This window comes from Mesoplodon mirus (genome assembly GCF_964341445.2).
Source record: "Mesoplodon mirus genome assembly, chromosome: 14".
NCBI lineage: Eukaryota > Metazoa > Chordata > Mammalia > Artiodactyla > Ziphiidae > Mesoplodon > Mesoplodon mirus.
The window spans coordinates 56,979,884-56,999,908 of NC_138990.1; the positions used below are offsets into that span (position 1 = coordinate 56,979,884).

A 20,025-nucleotide genomic window follows, 5' to 3' on the forward strand; every position below is an offset into this window, starting at 1 on the left:
GCAAGGATTCTTCAATATACGCAAATCAATCAACGTGATACACCATATTAACAAATTGAAGGAGAAAAACCATATGATCATCTCGATAGATGCAGAGAAAGCTTTCGACAAAATTCAACACCCATTTATGATAAAAACCCTGCAGAAAGTAGGCATAGAGGGAACTTTCCTCAACATAATAAAGGCCATATATGACAAACCCACAGCCAGCATCGTCCTCAATGGTGAAAAACTGAAACCATTTCCACTAAGATCAGGAACAAGACAAGGTTGCCCACTCTCACCACTCTTATTCAACCTAGTTTTGGAAGTTTTAGCCACAGCAATCAGAGAAGAAAAGGAAATAAAAGGAATCCAAATCGGAAAAGAAGAAGTAAAGCTGTCACTGTTTGCAGATGACATGATACTATACATAGAGAATCTTAAAGATGCTACCAGAAAACTACTAGAGTTAATCAATGAATTTGGTCAAGTTGCAGGATACAAAATTAATGCACAGAAATCTCTGGCATTCCTATATATTAATGATGAAAAATCTGAAAGTGAAATCAAGGAAACACTCCCATTTACCATTGCAACAAAAAGAATAAAATATCTAGGAATAAACCTACCTAAGGAGACAAAAGACCTGTATGCAGAAAATTATAAGACACTGATGAAAGAAATTAAAGATGATACAAATAGATGGAGAGATGTACCATGTTCTTGGATTGGAAGAATCAACATTGTGAAAATGACTCTACTACCCAAAGCCATCTACAGATTCAATGCAATCCCTATCAAACTACCACTGGCATTTTTCACAGAACTAGAACAAAAAATCTCACAATTTGTATGGAAACACAAAAGACCCCGAATAGCCAAAGCAATCTTGAGAACGAAAAATGGAGCTGGAGGAATCAGGCTCCCTGACTTCAGACTATACTACAAAGCTACAGTAATCAAGACAGTATGGTACTGGCACAAAAACAGAAAGATAGATCAATGGAACAGGATAGAAAGCCCAGAGTTAAACCCACGGACATATGGTCACCTTATCTTTGATAAAGGAGGCAGGAATGTACAGTGGAGAAAGGACAGTCTCTTCAATAAGTGGTGCTGGGAAAACTGGATAGGGACATGTAAAAGTATGAGATTAGATCACTCCCTAACACCATACACAAAAATAAGCTCAAAATGGATTAAAGACCTAAATGTAAGGCCAGAAACTATCAAACTCTTAGAGGAAAACATAGGTAGAACACTCTATGACATAAATCACAGCAAGATCCTTTTTGACCCACCTCCTAGAGAAATGGAAATAAAGACAAAAATAAACACATGGGACCTAATGAAACTTCAAAGCTTTTGCACAGCAAAGGAAACCATAAACAAGACCAAAAGACAACCCTCAGAATGGGAGAAAATATTTGCAAATGAAGTAACTGACAAAGGATTAATCTCCAAAATTTATAAGCAGCTCATGCAGCTCAATAACAAAACAAACAACCCAATCCAAAAATGGGCAGAAGACCTAAATAGACATTTCTCCACAGAAGATATACAGACTGCCAACAAACACATGAAAGGATGCTCAACATCTTTACTCATTAGAGAAATGCAAATCAAAACTACAATGAGATATCATCTCACACCAGTCAGAATGGCCATCATCAAAAAATCTAGAAACAATAAATGCTGGAGAGGGTGTGGAAAAAAGGGAACACTCTTGCACTGCTGGTGGGAATGTGAATTGGTACAGCCGCTATGGAGAACGGTATGGAGGTTCCTTAAAAAACTACAAATAGAACTACCATATGACCCAGCAATCCCACTACTGGGCATATACCCTGAGAAAACCATAATTCAAAGAGACATGCACCAAAATGTTCATAGCAGCCCTATTTACAATAGCCCGGAGATGGAAACAACCTAAGTGTCCATCATCGGATGAATGGATAAAGAAGATGTGGCACATATATACAATGGAATATTACTCAGCCATAAAAAGAAATGAAATTGAGCTATTTGTAATGAGGTGGATAGACCTAGAGTCTGTCATACAGAGTGAAGTAAGTCAGAAAGAGAAAGACAAATACTGTATGCTAACACATATATATGGAATTTAAGAAAAAAAGATGTCATGAAGAACCTAGGGGTAAGACAGGAATAAAGACACAGACCTACTAGAGAATGGACTTGAGGATATGGGGTGGGGGAAGGGTAAGCTGTGACAAAGTGAAAGAGTGGCATGGACATATATACACTACCAAACGTAAGGTAGATAGCTAGTGGGAAGCAGCCGCATAGCACAGGGAGATCAGCTCGGTGCTTTGTGACCGCCTGGAAGGGTGGGATAGGGAGGTGGGAGGGGGACGCAAAAGGGAGGGGATATGGAAACATATGTATATGTATAACTGATTAAATTTGTTATAAGGCAAAAAATTTAAAAAAAATTAAAAAAAAAAAAAAGTAAATGTAACTTCCTGCACTCGGATTCAGAAATAGCATATTCGGCAGTGCAGAATTTGGAAGACTTGACCTAGGAGAGTGTCAGGTGCATCAGGTTTAAGAAATCCTCTATGAGCACTTGTTTTATTTAACATTTTTATCCTTTTCAATTTCTATGTCTCCGAGAGTCTATGAATCATTTTGTCATTAAATGCTGTGTCTGGAGAGAAGAAGTGGAGGGTAACAGCCCATGTGAAATTGGACACGTTCAGAAAGTTCCGCTTTGGACAGAATCGTGTTGAAACTTCTTGATCATGAGTTTACACTGATGGTGGTTTAAGTTAACACCACCCCACACCATAACATTTTCAAACTTAGAATGTTTGAAAATATTTCCTTTCTAAATATTTTGTTTAGCTATCTGGTTTCAGAAAAAAATAATTAGAATATAGACATCTGCATAATTATATTGGAAAACGCCACGGCCATTAGGATGGCCTTTAGAGACATCTTCAACCTGCAGCTTCAGACAAATCAGGCCTACCATTTGATAGGTATCTCCCTCTCTAAATCTACATAGATGATTCTGAAAGGGTGAGAAAATAGTTAGGGTCAAAAGAGAGGATGCTGTAAGGAAATATCTTTCTTCTCTATGTAAGGAAATAGCTTTAGAGTTGTGCTGGCTAAAAAATGCAATCAACAGCGGCTGGGTACCATTATGAACTTAAGGGTTTTAAACTTTTTGTTTGTTTGTTTTGCGATACGTGGGCCTCTCACTGCTGTGGCCTCTCCCGTTGGGGAGTACAGGCTCCGGACGCGCAGGCTCAGCGGCCATGGCTCACGGGCCCAGCCGCTCCGCGGCATGTGGGATCCTCCCAGACCGGGACACGAACCCGCGTCCCCTGCATCGGCAGGCGGACTCCCAACCACTGCGCCACCAGGGAAGCCCAAGGGTTTTAAACTTTTGGACTGACATTTTGAGTTTTTACAGGGCACTTTGTAATCCACTGCAAGTAGCAGACATAGTACTCGTTACCATGTTAAGAATGCTAAAACTTCACAGATTGGGGTGGTGGGATGAGGGGAAGGCATGCTTTATCTTCTCCCAATAGGGCATTATCTATGATTAGGAGGACCCTGAGCTTGGGCCATGGAGTGGGCTTGTATGTCAACTCTTATGTTTCCTTGAGACTAGCAATCGTTTTATTTATTCTGGTACTCTCTGGAGCATCTAGCAAGGTACACTCACATCATCAGTGCTATGTGAACATCTGTAAATTGATCAGTGTCAAAATATGACCAATTACAGGTTCTCCACACAAATTTGCTTATAAGTAAACACAGCACACACCTTGTTAATGTGTAAAATGTTAAATGTGTAAAATCAGCAAAAGCACACCGTGTGTCATAGCTAAATGTTAATGCAGGGTTACATAAGATGTGGTTTTTGTTTGATATTTAAGGGTATTTGGGGGGAAATGAAGAACATTAAAAAATTGTCTTACCACACAGGTATTTTCCTTCATTACAAGGAAATAAAAATGAGAAATAATTTTTAAAAATGTAAACAACTCACGGTACAAAATAAAATTTGGTTCATTAGACTTGAAAAATTCATACCTGTTATTGTGAAGCCACCTAAAAAAGAAAAAAAGAAATGTTACAATTTATTTAATTTACACTCTAAATAACAAATACCAGTGACATCAGACTGCCTGACAGTCCATCCAAAGTACAAAAACTTGCCAAATTGTATATACAATTAAGAAAAAAATGAAAACATCCATTCATGACTTAATCGCTAATCATTCTTTTACGGTTATGAGCTTTAGTGCACAAATTTAATTCTTGTGCATACCTAAGACAGCACTGATTTTTTAAAAGGTTACACTGAACCTAAAGCGGAATGTAAACTATCCAACCTTCACAAAATTATGAGGCCAATGGCTCTAAACAACAATCTTGCTAATAAATCAACAGAAATAAAAAATAAGTCAGAAAGCTACTATAGCACCTGATAGAAATGGAAAATAACCTAGAAAAATGGAAAGGAAATGCAAGAAATGAAATGCTTACCAAGCTCATTCAATAACAGGGCTGTGAAGGAAACAGACAAAGACAAACACAGAATAAGAGACCAGATGAATAATGAAAGTAAGAGGAATATCAGCAGAAAGAAATCCAGGCAGATCTGATTACAGTGGTGGGGGGCTGCTACTAAAAAACTGGTGCACGCCAAGTAAATGTGGCATTGGGAGTATTTCCAAATGATCCCAGAACTGATTTCTGCAAACGTGTGTGACTGATTCTATATATATAAACACTTCACTTTATATATTATTTATTGACATTTAAGAAAACATTTCTACCATATGTTTATACACAGTATATATATCTAGTTTGCTAAATATAGTAGAAATATTTTATGAAGTTAATCCTAAACCTTATTTGAGTGAGCCTTCCTCATGAAATAATTGCCTGGCAGTTAGTGAATTCAACACGTGGAGGTCTTAAAGCATCCAGGATCTCAGGGATTGTACCTTTCAATGAAAACAGAGAAAACATCTTAGGAAATTCCATTTTGGCTGCCCCGCCCATAAGGAGACTTTGGCCCAAGATAAAGTTCTCTCGCTGGAGGTTCTATTTGCATGATATTTTGGTCATCAGGGAATGCTTATGTTTTTTAAATCCTCAAAATCTGCGTCCCAGGAATCAGGGCTTATTTGTGTGTCCTTATCTATGACCTGCATGGTATAATCGGACAACCAGATAGCTTCTTGTGGACACATAGTTCCACAGAAATGGACAAGACAGGGAGGGAAGGCCTGAGGTCGCGGAGGTGGGGTGTGGGGCGACATGCATAATTTGTCTTTCAGGTTTTGTGCTTTAAACCCAGACTACAGCTGTACCACTTTATTCTGGTGAAAGCTACCTGACTAAATGTATCAAATAAATTACTTCCAGAGTTGTAGATGGGAAAGTTACAATTACCTTTTCAGGACCAGTTTTCTCTCTCCTGGTAGTGGCATTAGAGGATACTTTATAAAACAAGTTAGTAATTTTATTTATGGTGACACAGATCCACCTGGTGGGTGTCAAAAGCAAATAGTGCTATCAAGGAATTTTAATTTGCTTTTATATGAAGGCATATTTTACCAAAATGACAATTGAAAGAGCTGTATTCAAGATGCTCTTCCTTGAGATAAAAGGCAGTCCTTGTGAGGAATGCATTCAGAAGTAAGTGCTTTTTCCTGTATGTTAATGAGGCATTTTTGATCCCATCTTTGTAAGAAATCGGCACAGTTTTCTAAAGTGTCTTTTTCTTCTGCCTGCTGTCTGTGGAGCATATTAAATAGGTTGCATTAAAGTGGGTCCCTAGTGCTCCTTTCTCCATCATTCCAAAGGCTCCTGTTACCTTTTTGAACGTGATTAAGTCAGGACAACTTTGTTTTTGTTTGTTTTCTGATGGACTCTGAAGCCAGTGAGTTCTTACAAAAGTGGGATTAGTTAAATTCCCCCAAATGTTGGGTTCGTATAGGAATTAGTCCTTTGTATTTGATTTTTTTCTTTACATGTAAAAGTTTACATTTCTTGCAAAGTGGTCACCTAATCATCTATACTGTTCTCATCAATGGTTTAAATGCAATTAATAAGAGCTATTAATAGGTACTATGCTCATTATATATATATATATATATATATATATATATATATATATATATATACATACATACATATATATAACTAAGTGTATACCATTGCTTTTAAAATGACCACTCTTAGAGGGTCATTATGGGATGCCCTCGGAATAATTCAGAATAAAAAAACTATTTTTAAAGCTGATATAAAATTCCTGTCCTTCCTTCTCAAATATAGGCCATATAAAATAGATATAAAATCAAAGACAGCAAAAAAACTGGCTTCTTTCTTCAAATAGTTTCTAAAAATATAAACACAAATCAACACAAAAATCTAATTATAAGGATACTGCTGTTTAAGTTTTATTTTTAGAAAAAAATTCTGTATGTTAGAAATGTGTCAATTCTACAAGAATCAAAAGATTTTGAAGCATAAGGCAGGATCGGCCTTAAGTAAGGGCTAAGTTCTTACTGAACTACCATATCCTTCCTAGTAAAGAAAATTGATATGACCATGGCTTCATACATATGGTCTCTTTTAAATATGATATCTGATGATATGAAAAATATTTTGCCAAAATGAACACTAGGATATTGATGCCACTACTCTTTAAGGATCTTTGTTCTAAGATTTTTTTTTGTTGTTGAAAACTGGCTTCTCTAAATTAGACTAATTATTGAATTCTTCTGAAATTTCCTATTAGTTGCCATTTGACCCATCTACCATGACTAATAGGTATTAAGTAGTCTCCATCACTAACATTTTAGGGGATATTTAATAGCTGGAACCAAATTTTAGATTGATTCCTGAATAGTGAAAAACAACCCAGAAACCATTCTTTTATGTCATCCCTTCTGAATTACAGAAATCTCTTCCAGTATTTCTGAAATCTGGTATCAATCAAGGTGAGCTGGCATTTCCTGAAGAAAAGGGGCATTGTTTAGTGCATTTGTGGATATGGGCAGGGAAATGAAATTGCTAAAGCTTCAAAGGAGAGGAAGTAGTACTTGGAAGCCGAGGAAGAGGAGAGAGTTAAGTGTGAGAGTAGGAGACACAGAGAGAAGAGTACAATTTCTCACTGGTATGTCTTTATATACTCTCACACCTTTCATTCCTCTTCTTATCCATTTTGGTTCCTCAAGCACAAGGGAGAAACTGCACTCTTTCTCATATTCCTCACGGTCAAATATTCTAATGGTAATGATCTTCCTGTGGGAACACAAGACAAAGGCAAAACAAATGGTTGGAGTCACACGCTCATGCTAGGTGTTCACCAAGCAGCATGTTACTGTGATGTTATGGAAGGAGAACTGGCCACACATGGACCTCCACGAATATGTAAAAGGGCATCCAGGTACTCTCAGCTGGCCCCGTTAAGCTTCCTCTGCCAATCCATCATTTTCATAAATTCTTCCTGCTTCAGTTAGCAGTCAGGAGGTATCCCAAATTAGGAAGAGAAATCAGAAAGTCGGTTTTATGTGGGTACAGGAAGCATCAGCACCAACTTTACCAGGCTCGACTGCACTGACAATGAGTAGCTCAGACTGCCATGTGCAGAGTGGCCCAAACTGGCTGATGGAGCTCCAGGCTGGGCTCCCTGTGGCCCCAGAGGAGATCTATGCCCCGTTACATAGGTGGAGGGATGTGTGCATTGTAAGTCATGTTCTGAAGAGTGCAGGCATCCAGGGGTGGCACAGGCCAGCAGAAGCTGTTGGGCTCAGCCCTGGAGCAGTTCCCCCACCTTTCTTCTCACTCATCTCCACCAAGCGGGGCTCGCCAATCTCAAGGAGGAAGGTCTTGTTTTTCTCATACTCCTCATCATCAATTACCTTGACTGATATTGTTTTGCTGAAACAGAGAAGAATAGAAATTGACGAACAAGGGGAATAGGAAATAGGAGAGAAGGAACATAGAGAAGAGGAAAGCAAGGTTAACGAGTGGCACTTCCAGACAAATGGCAACTGAGAAGCTTCTGGACCGTGAGACTGTCCTTCCAGAATGGGTGTGGGATGGGTCTGAGAGAGTGGAAAGGTCACCCAATGCACAGCTCCCCTGCCCAGGACCACAGAATTGTTTCAGCCAAAATACAGCACTCATACTACTAGGTTTATCATCATCATGGGAAGCAGAAAAACGTAGATCACAATAATAAGAAAAGAAAAATATATTTATTTAGTAAATGCCTTAACCACAGGATTGTCTGAGCTGTGCTCTGGAATTCAACCCTTTGAAATAAATCAGTAAACCACATCAAAATATGAACAGAGGTTATATCTGAGTAACAGGCATAAAGGTCATTTTTGGGGGCCTTCATTCTGCTTTACTGTATTTCCAAACATAACATTTTTACCATAAAATTTTATTAAAATAATAAATTCATAAGAGCATCACAAAATAAAATAAAAGTCTTTTATCTTACCCCACCCAATGTCCTAGACTCAAACTCTTTTTCAGGTGAGTCAGATTTTCCACCTAGATCACAAGGGGAAGTTGTTCATGTTTTGTTTGTCTTTCTAAAGATGGAAGCCTCCTAAGGTGGGGGTGGGGAGTCATGATGTTCTAGTTATTTTCTTCCCTCCCAAAGCTGACCTTCAACTTTGACAAAATACACTCTACCCTACTTTCAGACTCCACCCATACACCAAGGCATTTCATTAAGAATTCTTCCTGTAATCCATCCTTTAGAGCTTCTTGACTTATCCTGTGGTTGTGATTGACAGGTAGGTAGGACAAATGCAAATATTATGCAAATCTCAACTCCCCATAAGACTTGATGACTCTGAAAAGAAATTTAATGTTACCTTCTAATTAATAAGGGCTTAATCACTTCATGTATTACAACCTATTCAGAGCCCCCAAACACTTGTTTGTCCTTGAAAATATTTTTTTTGTTCAGTACCATTGGCCAAGAACATTTCTGACTAAAGGCTTTAAAACAATGAGTTTATAAAGACACACAGTTTTAATGTCATGGACATCATTTAGTTTTGGTGGAATTTTCTAGGTCTTCTGGAAGGAAATTAGTCTATAACCTTTTTTTTTTCAATATTGATCAAAGCCCTCAAGTTTCATTTAGACCTATGCAAGCTAAAGAGCACCAGTCTTCTTTTCTTGTATGAAGGAGAATAAAGGTAGAAGTTGCTTTTAATTCTCTGAATTTCCCAGCCCCTAATGCTAAGTGAGATCAAATGATTGCTTCTGATTCTTGGGAGCCTCATAACCTCCTCGATGCTCCTCAGCTAAAGAACATCCCCCATAGTGCTCACATCCCCATTTCTCACTACTAAGGGGTTGGAGCACGTGACGGTGCCTTTCTATCTCAGCTCTATCCTCAAAGCCTTGATGAGCAGCTGTCAATGACTAAAGCAATAATCATTTTTTAAGAGCAATTAGATATTTACAAAACCACCAACAGTCTGACAAAAGTCCAACCACATGTGCATAGTGAACAGTTCCTGTCTAACTTCTAGAACTATTTTTCTGGAATTCACCCATTTACTTTATATATATATATATATATATATATATATATATATATATATATATATATGTATATATAAGTACCCTGGTATAGTCAGGGCAGGCTGTATATATATATGTGTGTGTGTATATATATATATATATATATATATATATATATACACACACACACATATATATATCCAAATAAAAAAACACAAAACGTTAGAGAAAGCACAAGAAGATGTAAGAAATGATGATACGTGTGTTTTTAATTTCAGAACTGAATTTGATGTTATAAGTGAGATCAAATTTACTCTTCAAAAACCTGCCAAACGTCTACCCTCTTTGTCATCCAGCTTATGTGTTTTAGGTATTAATTTCCATCTTACTGCCTTGTAATCATAAATTATACTTGTACATCTCTGCTAAAGTCACCAGCATAATATGACCATGGATGGGAAAACATTGGTGGGCATTAGAAGGGCCCTGCTATTGTATTCTGGCCCCAGTGGCCCCAAATTCATTATCAAGGCACTTCATGGTAGGGTACATGTAGCAATGCTCTTGCATAGATTACTTAAAAACATTTGACTTATCTTTTTCCATCTTGTACTTCCAATCTATCTCACATCTCATATTTTAGTAGATTGTAGAAATAAAGAAAGCACAGTGGAGATGGTTGTAGTAGTCTTGCTAATAGGGTGAGCATTTGTTTAGGAAAGGCTCCCAGTTTCATTCCCAAAGGGCAACATGACCACTTATTCACAAATAAATAGAAAAACCCAAATAACATAGTGTTTCTTATCCTTGGTGAATTTAATCTGCTATTGCTGTGATAGGTTTATTTTCTACACTCTGAGTAGTTGATGAATGTGAGAAATATAGGGTCCCACCCAACTTGTTTGTATAATAAAATAAGCACATAAAATTTATCAGTAGAGTATCACTATTCACTGTGATCATAATCCTTAGAAAACGTTTCAGTACTGGATAACTATGACACTGGAACTTCAACTTATGAAGGGAAAGAAAACAGTACCTCCGTAGGTACTTGGCAAAGATGCCTAAAATGAATGGGATTTGCATAATGGCATATTATTTCAAAATCATTAGTAATACAATCAGTAGTGCCCTTGACAGGAGGAGCCATTAAATTATATATTGATTTTGCTTCTCTTGCACAGTAAAGCTATTAATAGGAAACTTGATTATTAAAGGACAATTCAGTCAATTTAAAGAGGCAAGATAAAGTCAATCATTATGAATTAGCCCTCTGAATCAAGAGGCAAAAATCAGAAGGCACTGGTAATGTTCACTTTTTGCTTCAGAACAGAACTATTTCTCCCCTTAGCAAAGGTGGAGAAGGTGAAATTAACCTATATAAATGTTAAAGGATCATATCCTTGTGATGTCTTTTGCTCACTTTCCAGAGCCTAACTAATACAGGAAAGGGACTGTCATTGCTTCTTCCATCACTGGGGATGTTACAGGAGATGGCGTTTATCTGGTGAAGAACCCAGTTCTACTGGCTTGATAATCAGCAGAAGTATACCTCTCTGTTCCTCACAGTTCTGCAGTGGAAATTATATCTCAAGGACTGAAGGGATCTTAAAGGTCCTCCAGTTTGCCCCCATTGCCACACCGATTCCCACATTCACAGGGCTTTTGCACTGTCCCAAAGACTGCCTCTCTCTGAGAGCACAGATTCATGTTGTGTTGTACTTTGGTTCCATTTACCAATGGGAAGCAGTCAGATAGCTGTTGTTCTTTCTTTTTTGTCAATTGAAGTATAGTTAATTTAGTGTTGTGTTAGTTTCAAGTGTACAGCAAAGTGATTCAGTTATACATATATACATATATATATATTCTTTTTCAGATCCTTATATATATGTGTGTGTGTATATACATATATATAAACGTTCTTTTTCAGATTCTTTTCCATTATAGGTTATTACAAGATATTGAGTATAGTTCCCTGTGCAATACAGTAGTGTTGATATTTCTTTAAACCAACAGGTTAACCAACACAAGATTGGAATAGTCAGGTAGACCCAGCCCTTCATCTAACAACAACCCCTGCATTACTATTACACTGATAAGGAACAGAGAGAAAACTGTGTCATGCAATTTTCAGCTACCGTAATTATGATGAAGACGGTAAGGAGAATTTCTCACTTGATCTTTTTTACATCACTTTAAAGTTGAAGAGTATACTATAACAATTACGTTTTCCAGAAACTAGCAACGAGTTACAAATCTCATGATAACATTAAAACATTAAATAATTTATCAGGATGGCCAAAATTTTTATGGATATACATTTTGGATCCACTTCTAGAAAAATAAAAGCATTTGGTTAAGAAAGATCAATTTATTTAGTGGAAAAATACAGCTTGTTCCTTTTGATTTTTTGCAGTGCCTTTCCTTTGATGATACTAAGCCCACATCTACACTTTATTTCCAAGTCTCTCTCTTATCTGATGGGTCTCAAAGGACCAAACATCTTCAAACATTCTAGTAAGGAGTTCTTATAACAGGTGGTGACTCAGGTAAACTGTGAGAAAGAAGAGAAAGACATGGTGTTACTAGTGGGAGCTGAAAAAGAAAATCTCTTCAAAATATATTCTAATCTCTCATTATTATGCCAAAGTTGTATCAGTCTCTTCAAAGTTCAGCCTCAATTAGTCCTGTGGTTTCTTTTCCCTAAGACTGCTCTTGATATTAGGAGAAGTGAAGAAAAGAGTTGGAGGATGAAAAAGAAGAGACTCTTTCTAAATCCTCATAAAATAATAAAGATTTTAGTGAGGATTTCACACATGTAGATGCTACAATGTCTCTCTTAAAATTTATTTTATTTTTAAGATTTAGCCTCTTTTTAGGCATACTCAGGGGTCAATGGACTGATGGGCGTTTTGCATTTCTTAGTTCACCGACCGATCTTCAGAGCAGCCCTGGAAGCGGCTTCTACAACTTATACAATTCAGAGGAAACAATGACTCAGAGAAGTGAAGTAACTTCCAAGGTCACAGAGTGAGACTCCTGTAACTGGCTCCAAAGACCAACATCTTTCAATGATGTGACCCATGCAGTCCTTATTCATTCAGCTGTGCAGTAGTTTTATGACCACGTTAAAAGATCTGAATCATTATTTTGAAGTAATATACAGGTTTATTGTTTAATCTTTATGTTAACAAAGACTACCTGGATGAGCAACGACAGATTTTCAATTCTATTTTTAAAAGGAGTGCAGCACATATTACATTCGATGACAGCTGTCATAAAAAGGTAAATCCTTGAGGCGATCAAGGCCCTGTTAGGATTAACTGAGAAGCACCATGAACACACGAGGGCTCCCCAACTCTGAGGAATACGAGCAACTGACCAGCAGCCTTGGCTTCACCTGCAGGCTTGTCAGAAACGTGGAATCTCAGGGCCCACCCCAGACCCACCAAGTTTCATCTGCATTTTATCAAGATCCCCAGATGATGCTGATGCAAGCAAAAGTTTGAGAAGCGCTGATCTAGACAGGATAAAGGGTTCTTTTATTACAGATAATGAATGAAGAGGCTGGTGGTAACTGGGCTTATGTTTTGGAACTGTCTGCATATTTGAATCATGTGTGGAGCTTTGAAAACTCTAAATGCCTGGGCTCGGCCCACTCCAGATCAGTGAGATGAATCTCTCTGGTTCTGGGGCCTCGGCACGAATACAGTTCTAAAAAGTTTTTCAAGGGATTCTAATAATGTGGCTGGGAGCTGGCTAATGGAGAATCAGCATGTCTGGCCTGATGTTTAAAAGAATGTATTAAATAAGGAATAGGTAGCATTGTGAGGAAGTCAGGGTCAAAACTAAATTTTAGATCTAATTAGTAATCTAGGCTGAAGCATGGGAGAGACATTTAACTTTGTCCTTCACTGGTATTCTTTTCTGGATTACAGAGAACACATAAAGTTGTCGTTTTCTTCTCTCAGGAAATGCTGGTCTCCACAAGCAAACTTAATAGTTATAAATGAGAAAATACCTTTAGCCTCTGGGCAGCAGTGTGATTTCCTTCTCAGAGAGATAAGAATTCTGGTGCTAGGTTTTTAGACAACAGAGATTCTATTTGGAGAACAGAATAACTAAGGGTTTCATTTGCCACAGAAGACAGTAATTAATGTCTTATATTCTTTCTCTCAGAGAGCCTCTGAGCCATGTCAGTCAAAGGCCATGTCTGTGGAACTGGAAACTTTCCACCTGGAAGCCACCACATTCAGACTCAAGAAAGAAGTGACCCAGGACCGACCTCATCTGAAGGGAAAAGATCTGGCAATTTCTCTGATCATAGAGTGATGTCATCAGGTAAGGCAAGTTTGAACTTGAATCCCCAGTACACCTGATGTTAAAAGCTTCAGGATAAACTCCTCTTACTCAAAAAGACAAATAAACCAACTTAAAATGGGCAAAGGATCTGAACAGACTTTTCTCCAAAGAAAGTAAATCAACGGCCAATAAGTACATGAGAAGATGCTCAGCATCATCTGTCATCAGGGAAATGCAAATCAAAACCACAATGAGATGCCACTTCACCCCCACCAAGATAGCTATAATCAGAAAAACAGATAATAATATGTGTTATATGGAGAATGTAGAGGAACTGGAACTCTCTTACACTGCTGGTGGAAATGTTAAATGGTATAGAGGCTTTGGAAAAGTCTGGCAGTTCCTCAGAAGTTTAAAAATCAGGTTACCATATGACCCAGCAATTCCACTTCTAGGTGGAACTCAAGAGATTTAAAAACGTATGTCTACACAAAAACTTATACATGAATGTTTATGGCGGCATTATTAATAATAGCCAAAAGTTGGAAACAACCTAAATGTCTGTCAGCTGATGAATGGATAATCAAAATGTGATACATCCACATAATGGAATATTATTCAGCAATAAAAAGGAATGAAATTCTGATACAGGCTACTAAAAAGTAGCCTTAATGTGTCACCCCAAAACGTACTGCTTTGGTATACTGATTATTTTGAGCTGGGGGTACGTAAAAATAGCAAATGCAGGGAGACGCTGTCTCTGAACTTCTCCCATCTGCCTAAAGACAGATGTTCCAAAAGGAACTCAAATGTCATAAATTCCCTCCCTGAGAATTTCATCAACCAGGGAAAGTGACTCTTATCACAGGAGAGGAGACTAGAAGTGGACACCAGGCAAACGTTGTCACAAACTGTCATATCTCCCATCTTTTCTTCTAAGGGTCCATTCATCTTTCCTAAAAATCATGTACTCTCCCCTAAGAAGCCAATATCCTCTCTCCCCGAGCCCTATTATGACAGTATTCAAGCTTACATTTAAGCCCCCTCAGAGAATGACTCATTTTTCCCTGGGTATCTCCCATGTACACATGTTAATAAACTTGTTTGTTTTTTTCTTGTTAATCTGTCTTTTATTACATGGTCTCAGCCAAGAACTCTAAAGAGTAGAGGGAAAATTATTTTTCCTCCCCTGCCCTTTGACATGGATGAACCTTGAAAACATTATGCTAAAGTGAAAGAAGCCAGACACAGATGTTCAGACATTGTATGATTCTATTTATATGAAAAGTCCAGAATAGGCAAATCCGTAGAGACAGGAAGTAAATTAGTTGTTGCCTAGGGCTGGGGAGTAGGGAATAAATGGGGGCGACTGCTAATGGGCATGGGATTTTGTTTGGGGGTGATGAAAATATTCTAAAATCGATTATAGCAATGGTTGCACAATTCTGAGAATATAATAAAACCCACTGAATTGCATATTTTAAATGGGTGAATTCTCTGGTATGTGAATTATATCTCAATAAAGCTGTTATTACAAAACACAACAGCAACGACAAACAAACTTCAGGATAAAATCGTAGTCTAGAAAAAGCCGTTTCCTTGGGTAAGAAAAGGTTGTGAGAACGTTTGGGGGGAATTTTCAGTTAGAAGTTTCAAATTTTGTTAGTACTGCCAAACAGAAAACTGGGGTGCTGCATGGCCCTGAGACAGTGAAAACCATTTGCATCAAAGCTAAGTGCCCTTGCTGTGACGGCTAGCTCCGCCACCCCTCAATCCGTCCCTCTCCCCAGGCAGAACACTCACTGCCTCCTTCAGGGTCAAGGGCTGTTGATGTCGTGCTTTGACAGGCTAAGCATTTCTGGTGGATGTTACCTCAGGCCTGGCTTCCTTGGCAGGTTTCTTTTTCCCAGAGTATAAAGTCTTATGAAAAAATCAGAAGCAGCATTTCCTTCATGACATTCATTTAAAAGGAAAGGAAAGGACTCTAATCGTGGGTTATGCCTGCTGCCCTTGCAAAGCAAGCAGCTCCCTTCACATCACCTAGGGCATTATCCAGCACTCTTTTCGGCATTGATTTCTCTCTACCAAAAAGGAAAGATATGCTTGCTGTGTGTTGCCTTTGTATCACTTGGCTTAAATTCCTGGCCCATTTAAAGCTTTTTTTTCCCTTCAAAAATTGACTTTGTGAGTTGCTTGGTGATTAGGGAAAGAAAGGGGTAGTCAGAGAAGACCGACACATATATTCTCAACATTTTCCATAAGTGACCCAAAACAATTCCCCCCCAATTAACATTTTAAGTAGGATAAGAACAGACTGCTTTTCATATTATTTCTAATAATACTTTTACATCCTTTTCAGATTATTGGTGAGGAACTCTTGGCATGACTTCACTTGGGAGTTTGTTCAAGGTTCCACTCTAAGATGGTCATAGAAGAGGGAGTAGATCATGACTTAAATCTACTGTTTCCTTCATTGAACTGTCCAGGGCACCAAACTAGGACTCAAATTACCCTGGATTTGTATCTTGACTCTGTCACTTTCTAGCTGAGATATGTGGGCCAGTTCTGGCATCTTTCTAGACCTTAGTGTTATCATCTATGAAATGCAGATAAGGAAACTCACTTTGCAGTGACTATAATAGTCACAGTGTCGTGATGATCAGATAATGGGTGTCATCACTCATCAACTGTGGATAATAAAACTTCACACGTGATTGCAAAGATCAAATAATATAATGCATGCAAAATCATTCTGCAAAGGACTATAGGATGTTAGGAAGAGTTGTTATTAGTTGAAAAGGAGTGGTTTACTTTATAGTGTTTTTGTTTTTGTTTTTGTTTTTATTTGCGGTACGCGGGCCTCTCACTGTTGTGGCCCCTCCCATTGCAGAGCACAGGCTCCGGACGCGCAGGCTCAGGGGCCATGGCTCACGGGCCCAGCCGCTCCGCGGCATGTGGGATCTTCCCGGACCGGGGCACGAACCCGTATCCCCTGCATCGGCAGGCGGACTCTCAACCACTGCACCACCAGGGAAGCCCTACTTTATAGTTTTTACTTGCTCCTTCACCCAGTCACCCAAAGGGGCAGCTGGCAGGTGAGAGGTGGAGGTCAGAAAATACTCAATGGAGTAATGGGCAATACCCTCAAATTCACTCTCAGATGTAGCTTGGGAGCACATCTCACATAATGGGCTTTCCAGGTGCAGAACTCTAAACTTAAAGATGCAAAACGCGTAAGAAGTACTGGCATATATCCGGAGAAAATTCTATCTTGAAAAGATACATGCACCCCCATATTTATAGCAGCACTATTTACAATAGCCAAGACATGGTAGCAACCTAAATGTCCATTGACAGATGAACGGATAAGGAAGATGTATATACGATGGAATATTACCCAGCCATAAAAAAGAATGAAATATTGCCATTTGCAACAACATGGGTGGACCTGGAGAATATCATACTAAGTGAAGTAAGTCAGACAGAGACAAATATCATGTGATATCACTTATATGTAGAGTGTAAGATATGATACAAATGAACTTATTTATAAAACAGAAACAGAGCCACAGATATAGAAAACAAATTTATGGTTACCAAAGGGGAAAAGGGGGGAGGTATAAATTAGGAGTTTGGGATTAGAAGATTCAAACTACTATATATAAAATAAACAACAAGGTTCTACTGTGTAGCACAGGGAACTATAGTCAATATCTTGTAATACACTATAATGGAAAAGAATCTGGAAAAGAATATATATATATATATATATATATATATATCTGAATCACTTTGCGGTATACCAGAAACGAACACAACTTTCTAAATCAACTACAATTAAATAAAGAGAAATACTGGTTAGCGTCCCAGTCCCAGCCCTGACAGGTGTCCACTCACCACGTTAGCTGGATACACAAAGGGGACAGAAGTTGTACTTTTCCTGGAGCTCCTGGTATGAAGCAGAGCCTACAAATCCGGATGGTACTATTCTTTAATTTAAATAGACTCCGAAGATGAGAGTTGCTAAAGTATCTGAACCAAAGTAATTCTCCAGGAGGACTTGTCATCCGTGCACTGATCTGTTTGCATTATCAAGTGGTAATTGAAATCATTGCTTCAAGCAGAGCAAGGAGCAGGGACAGCTAAAATCCTGCTGTTCCCTGGGGCATAGCAGAGGGCAGTTTCACAGAGCACTGGAGTAGGGATTTTCCAGCAGAACCTTGCTCTATTTTATTTTCCTCTGCTTGCTTTTGAAACTGAATGGCAACCAATTCATTTGTTCAAATGCAAAATAGGAACAAGTGTAATTCTTTTTCAATCTCTCTCTTTTTAGCAATCACTTGTCAGCTTTAGAGCTACCTTCCCATCCCTAGAAGACATGCTGGTTGACTACTTGAAAGAGACACTGCAGAGATCCTAGAGTTATTGTTCCAATAAGTAATATGCTGGGAACTCTGGAAGCCAACACCCTCCCCAAAAGGTTCTATCCTATGATGGTATGCTAATATGGAAATCACAAGAGTAAAGTTTGCTAAGAGAATATGATATGGATGTATTTTAAAATGTCCATAATTTTGTGATGTATGAAATTTATACCTTACCATTGCTTTATTTCCCTGCAGCTAATACACTTCAGTCTTAAGAAGGCTAAATTAATAAGGATCCTGGGTTTGTTACCTACATGTGCACGCTGAGACGATTTGTCAATTTAGTGAAAAACAAAGTGGATCAAGCACTGGGCACCATGTTGAAATACATCAAAATGGATCTTAGTCTTATTGTTTAATAATACTGACATTGTTTAAGTTCCATGAAAGAGGCACTTTTAACAAAATGATGGAGGATTCTCACCAACTTTTAAACTGATTCCTTAATTTGTTAGGATTGTAATCTGAGATCTTCACTGTATTCCTTAAAGGGAATAAAAAAGGCCAAATTCTCTAGAAAAAGTTGTTTTAACAAATTTCTCAAAGTTGAGGATAATGTTAGGAGTACATTGGGGCACTGAGTATCTTTTCTACAAACTGAACACATAAACACTTTAGTTCAGTTTTAGAAACTTCTGTTAAGTGCTCAATTTGCCTCTGCCCTTTATAAGAATTTGAAATTAGATGAAATTGCTGCTGTTGAATTTCAAAGAAACAGTTGGTTTTCCATGCTTTTCAAAAGCTCTCTTCATCTTGAACATTTTCAACATTCCTGGGTTGTCATTAGACTCTCTCCAGAGATTACTTATACCTTTGGTCCTTCCTCCTTTGTCAAGATTCTTTGTTCAAAGTAAAGAGTTTCCCTGGAAAGCTATGGAAAGATTTCACTCTTAGAACATTATAGGACAGCAGCTAGAATATGCTGGAAGCATCTCTCTCCAAAAGAGGCCAGCTTTAAAAATAGAATGCCAAGAAATAAAGCTGGGCTTTCTTAAGGTTTTTAATTCATATCCTCTTTCTCTTTTCCTTCCTTCCCTCCCTTTCTCCAAAGCCACAAAATATTCAATGGCAAATCAATCTCTCTCTGCATGCATTTGTATAAAATATTCTGAAAGACAGGATGCCAGGAATTTTCTTGAACATAACTAAAATAAATTGATAATTAATGAATTGATGCTGATTTTTATATCTCACATTTCTATTCCATGTCTAATATTTTATTGGTATTCTACATTAGATTAAGCAATCGATTCTTATGTCTTCATACTATTGTAGGGGTTCAGAATGAGCCTCCCCACTGTTGCATGAGGATTATTTTGAGCTAAAGGCAATCAAGACCCTGTGGATTCAAGAGAAATCACTGTCCCTCCGTTAACTACCTAGAAGAAATTAAATTGGCGATTTTTCCCAGAAAAAGAGTTATTACCAGAGATAAATTTTATCTAAGTGGCGTTATGTGTATGGCAGGGCAAACATCTAATTACCAAACATCTGTTCTTCTCCTAACAGTCCTATGAATGACCCTCCTGACTTTGGAAGCCCCAGGTCCTCCTCCTATTCCTTAGTTCAGGATGGCATTTATCTCATTTAACCTTTCTGCTTCTGAACCTCTCATGTATACGGGATCTCTGACCCTCTCATGCATGTTGGGTTCCTGTATGTATGAAATTAAATTTGATTTTCTCCAGTTAATCTGTCTCATGTCAGTTTAATTCTTGGATGAGCCAGAAGAACCTAGAAGCATAGAGGAAAATTTTTATTCTCC

At 38.1% G+C, this 20,025-nt stretch overlaps 1 protein-coding gene across 3 annotated transcripts in view; it reads right to left on the minus strand.

The window, feature by feature from the left end:
* Positions 1 to 20,025, minus strand: part of SLC8A1 (solute carrier family 8 member A1) — a 370,852-nt gene that overhangs the window by 91,026 nt on the left and 259,801 nt on the right. For 2 of the 3 annotated variants that reach the window (XM_082642699.1, XM_082642698.1), the window contains exons 3-4: positions 7,175 to 7,278; positions 4,051 to 4,068 (exon numbers count right to left, since the gene is read on the minus strand). In XM_082642699.1, the coding sequence (XP_082498825.1) occupies positions 4,051 to 4,068; positions 7,175 to 7,278 (122 nt within the window). Of the gene's footprint in view, positions 1 to 4,050; positions 4,069 to 7,172; positions 7,279 to 20,025 lie in introns of all 3 variants that reach the window. The other variant, XM_082642700.1, reaches the window with a different exon arrangement.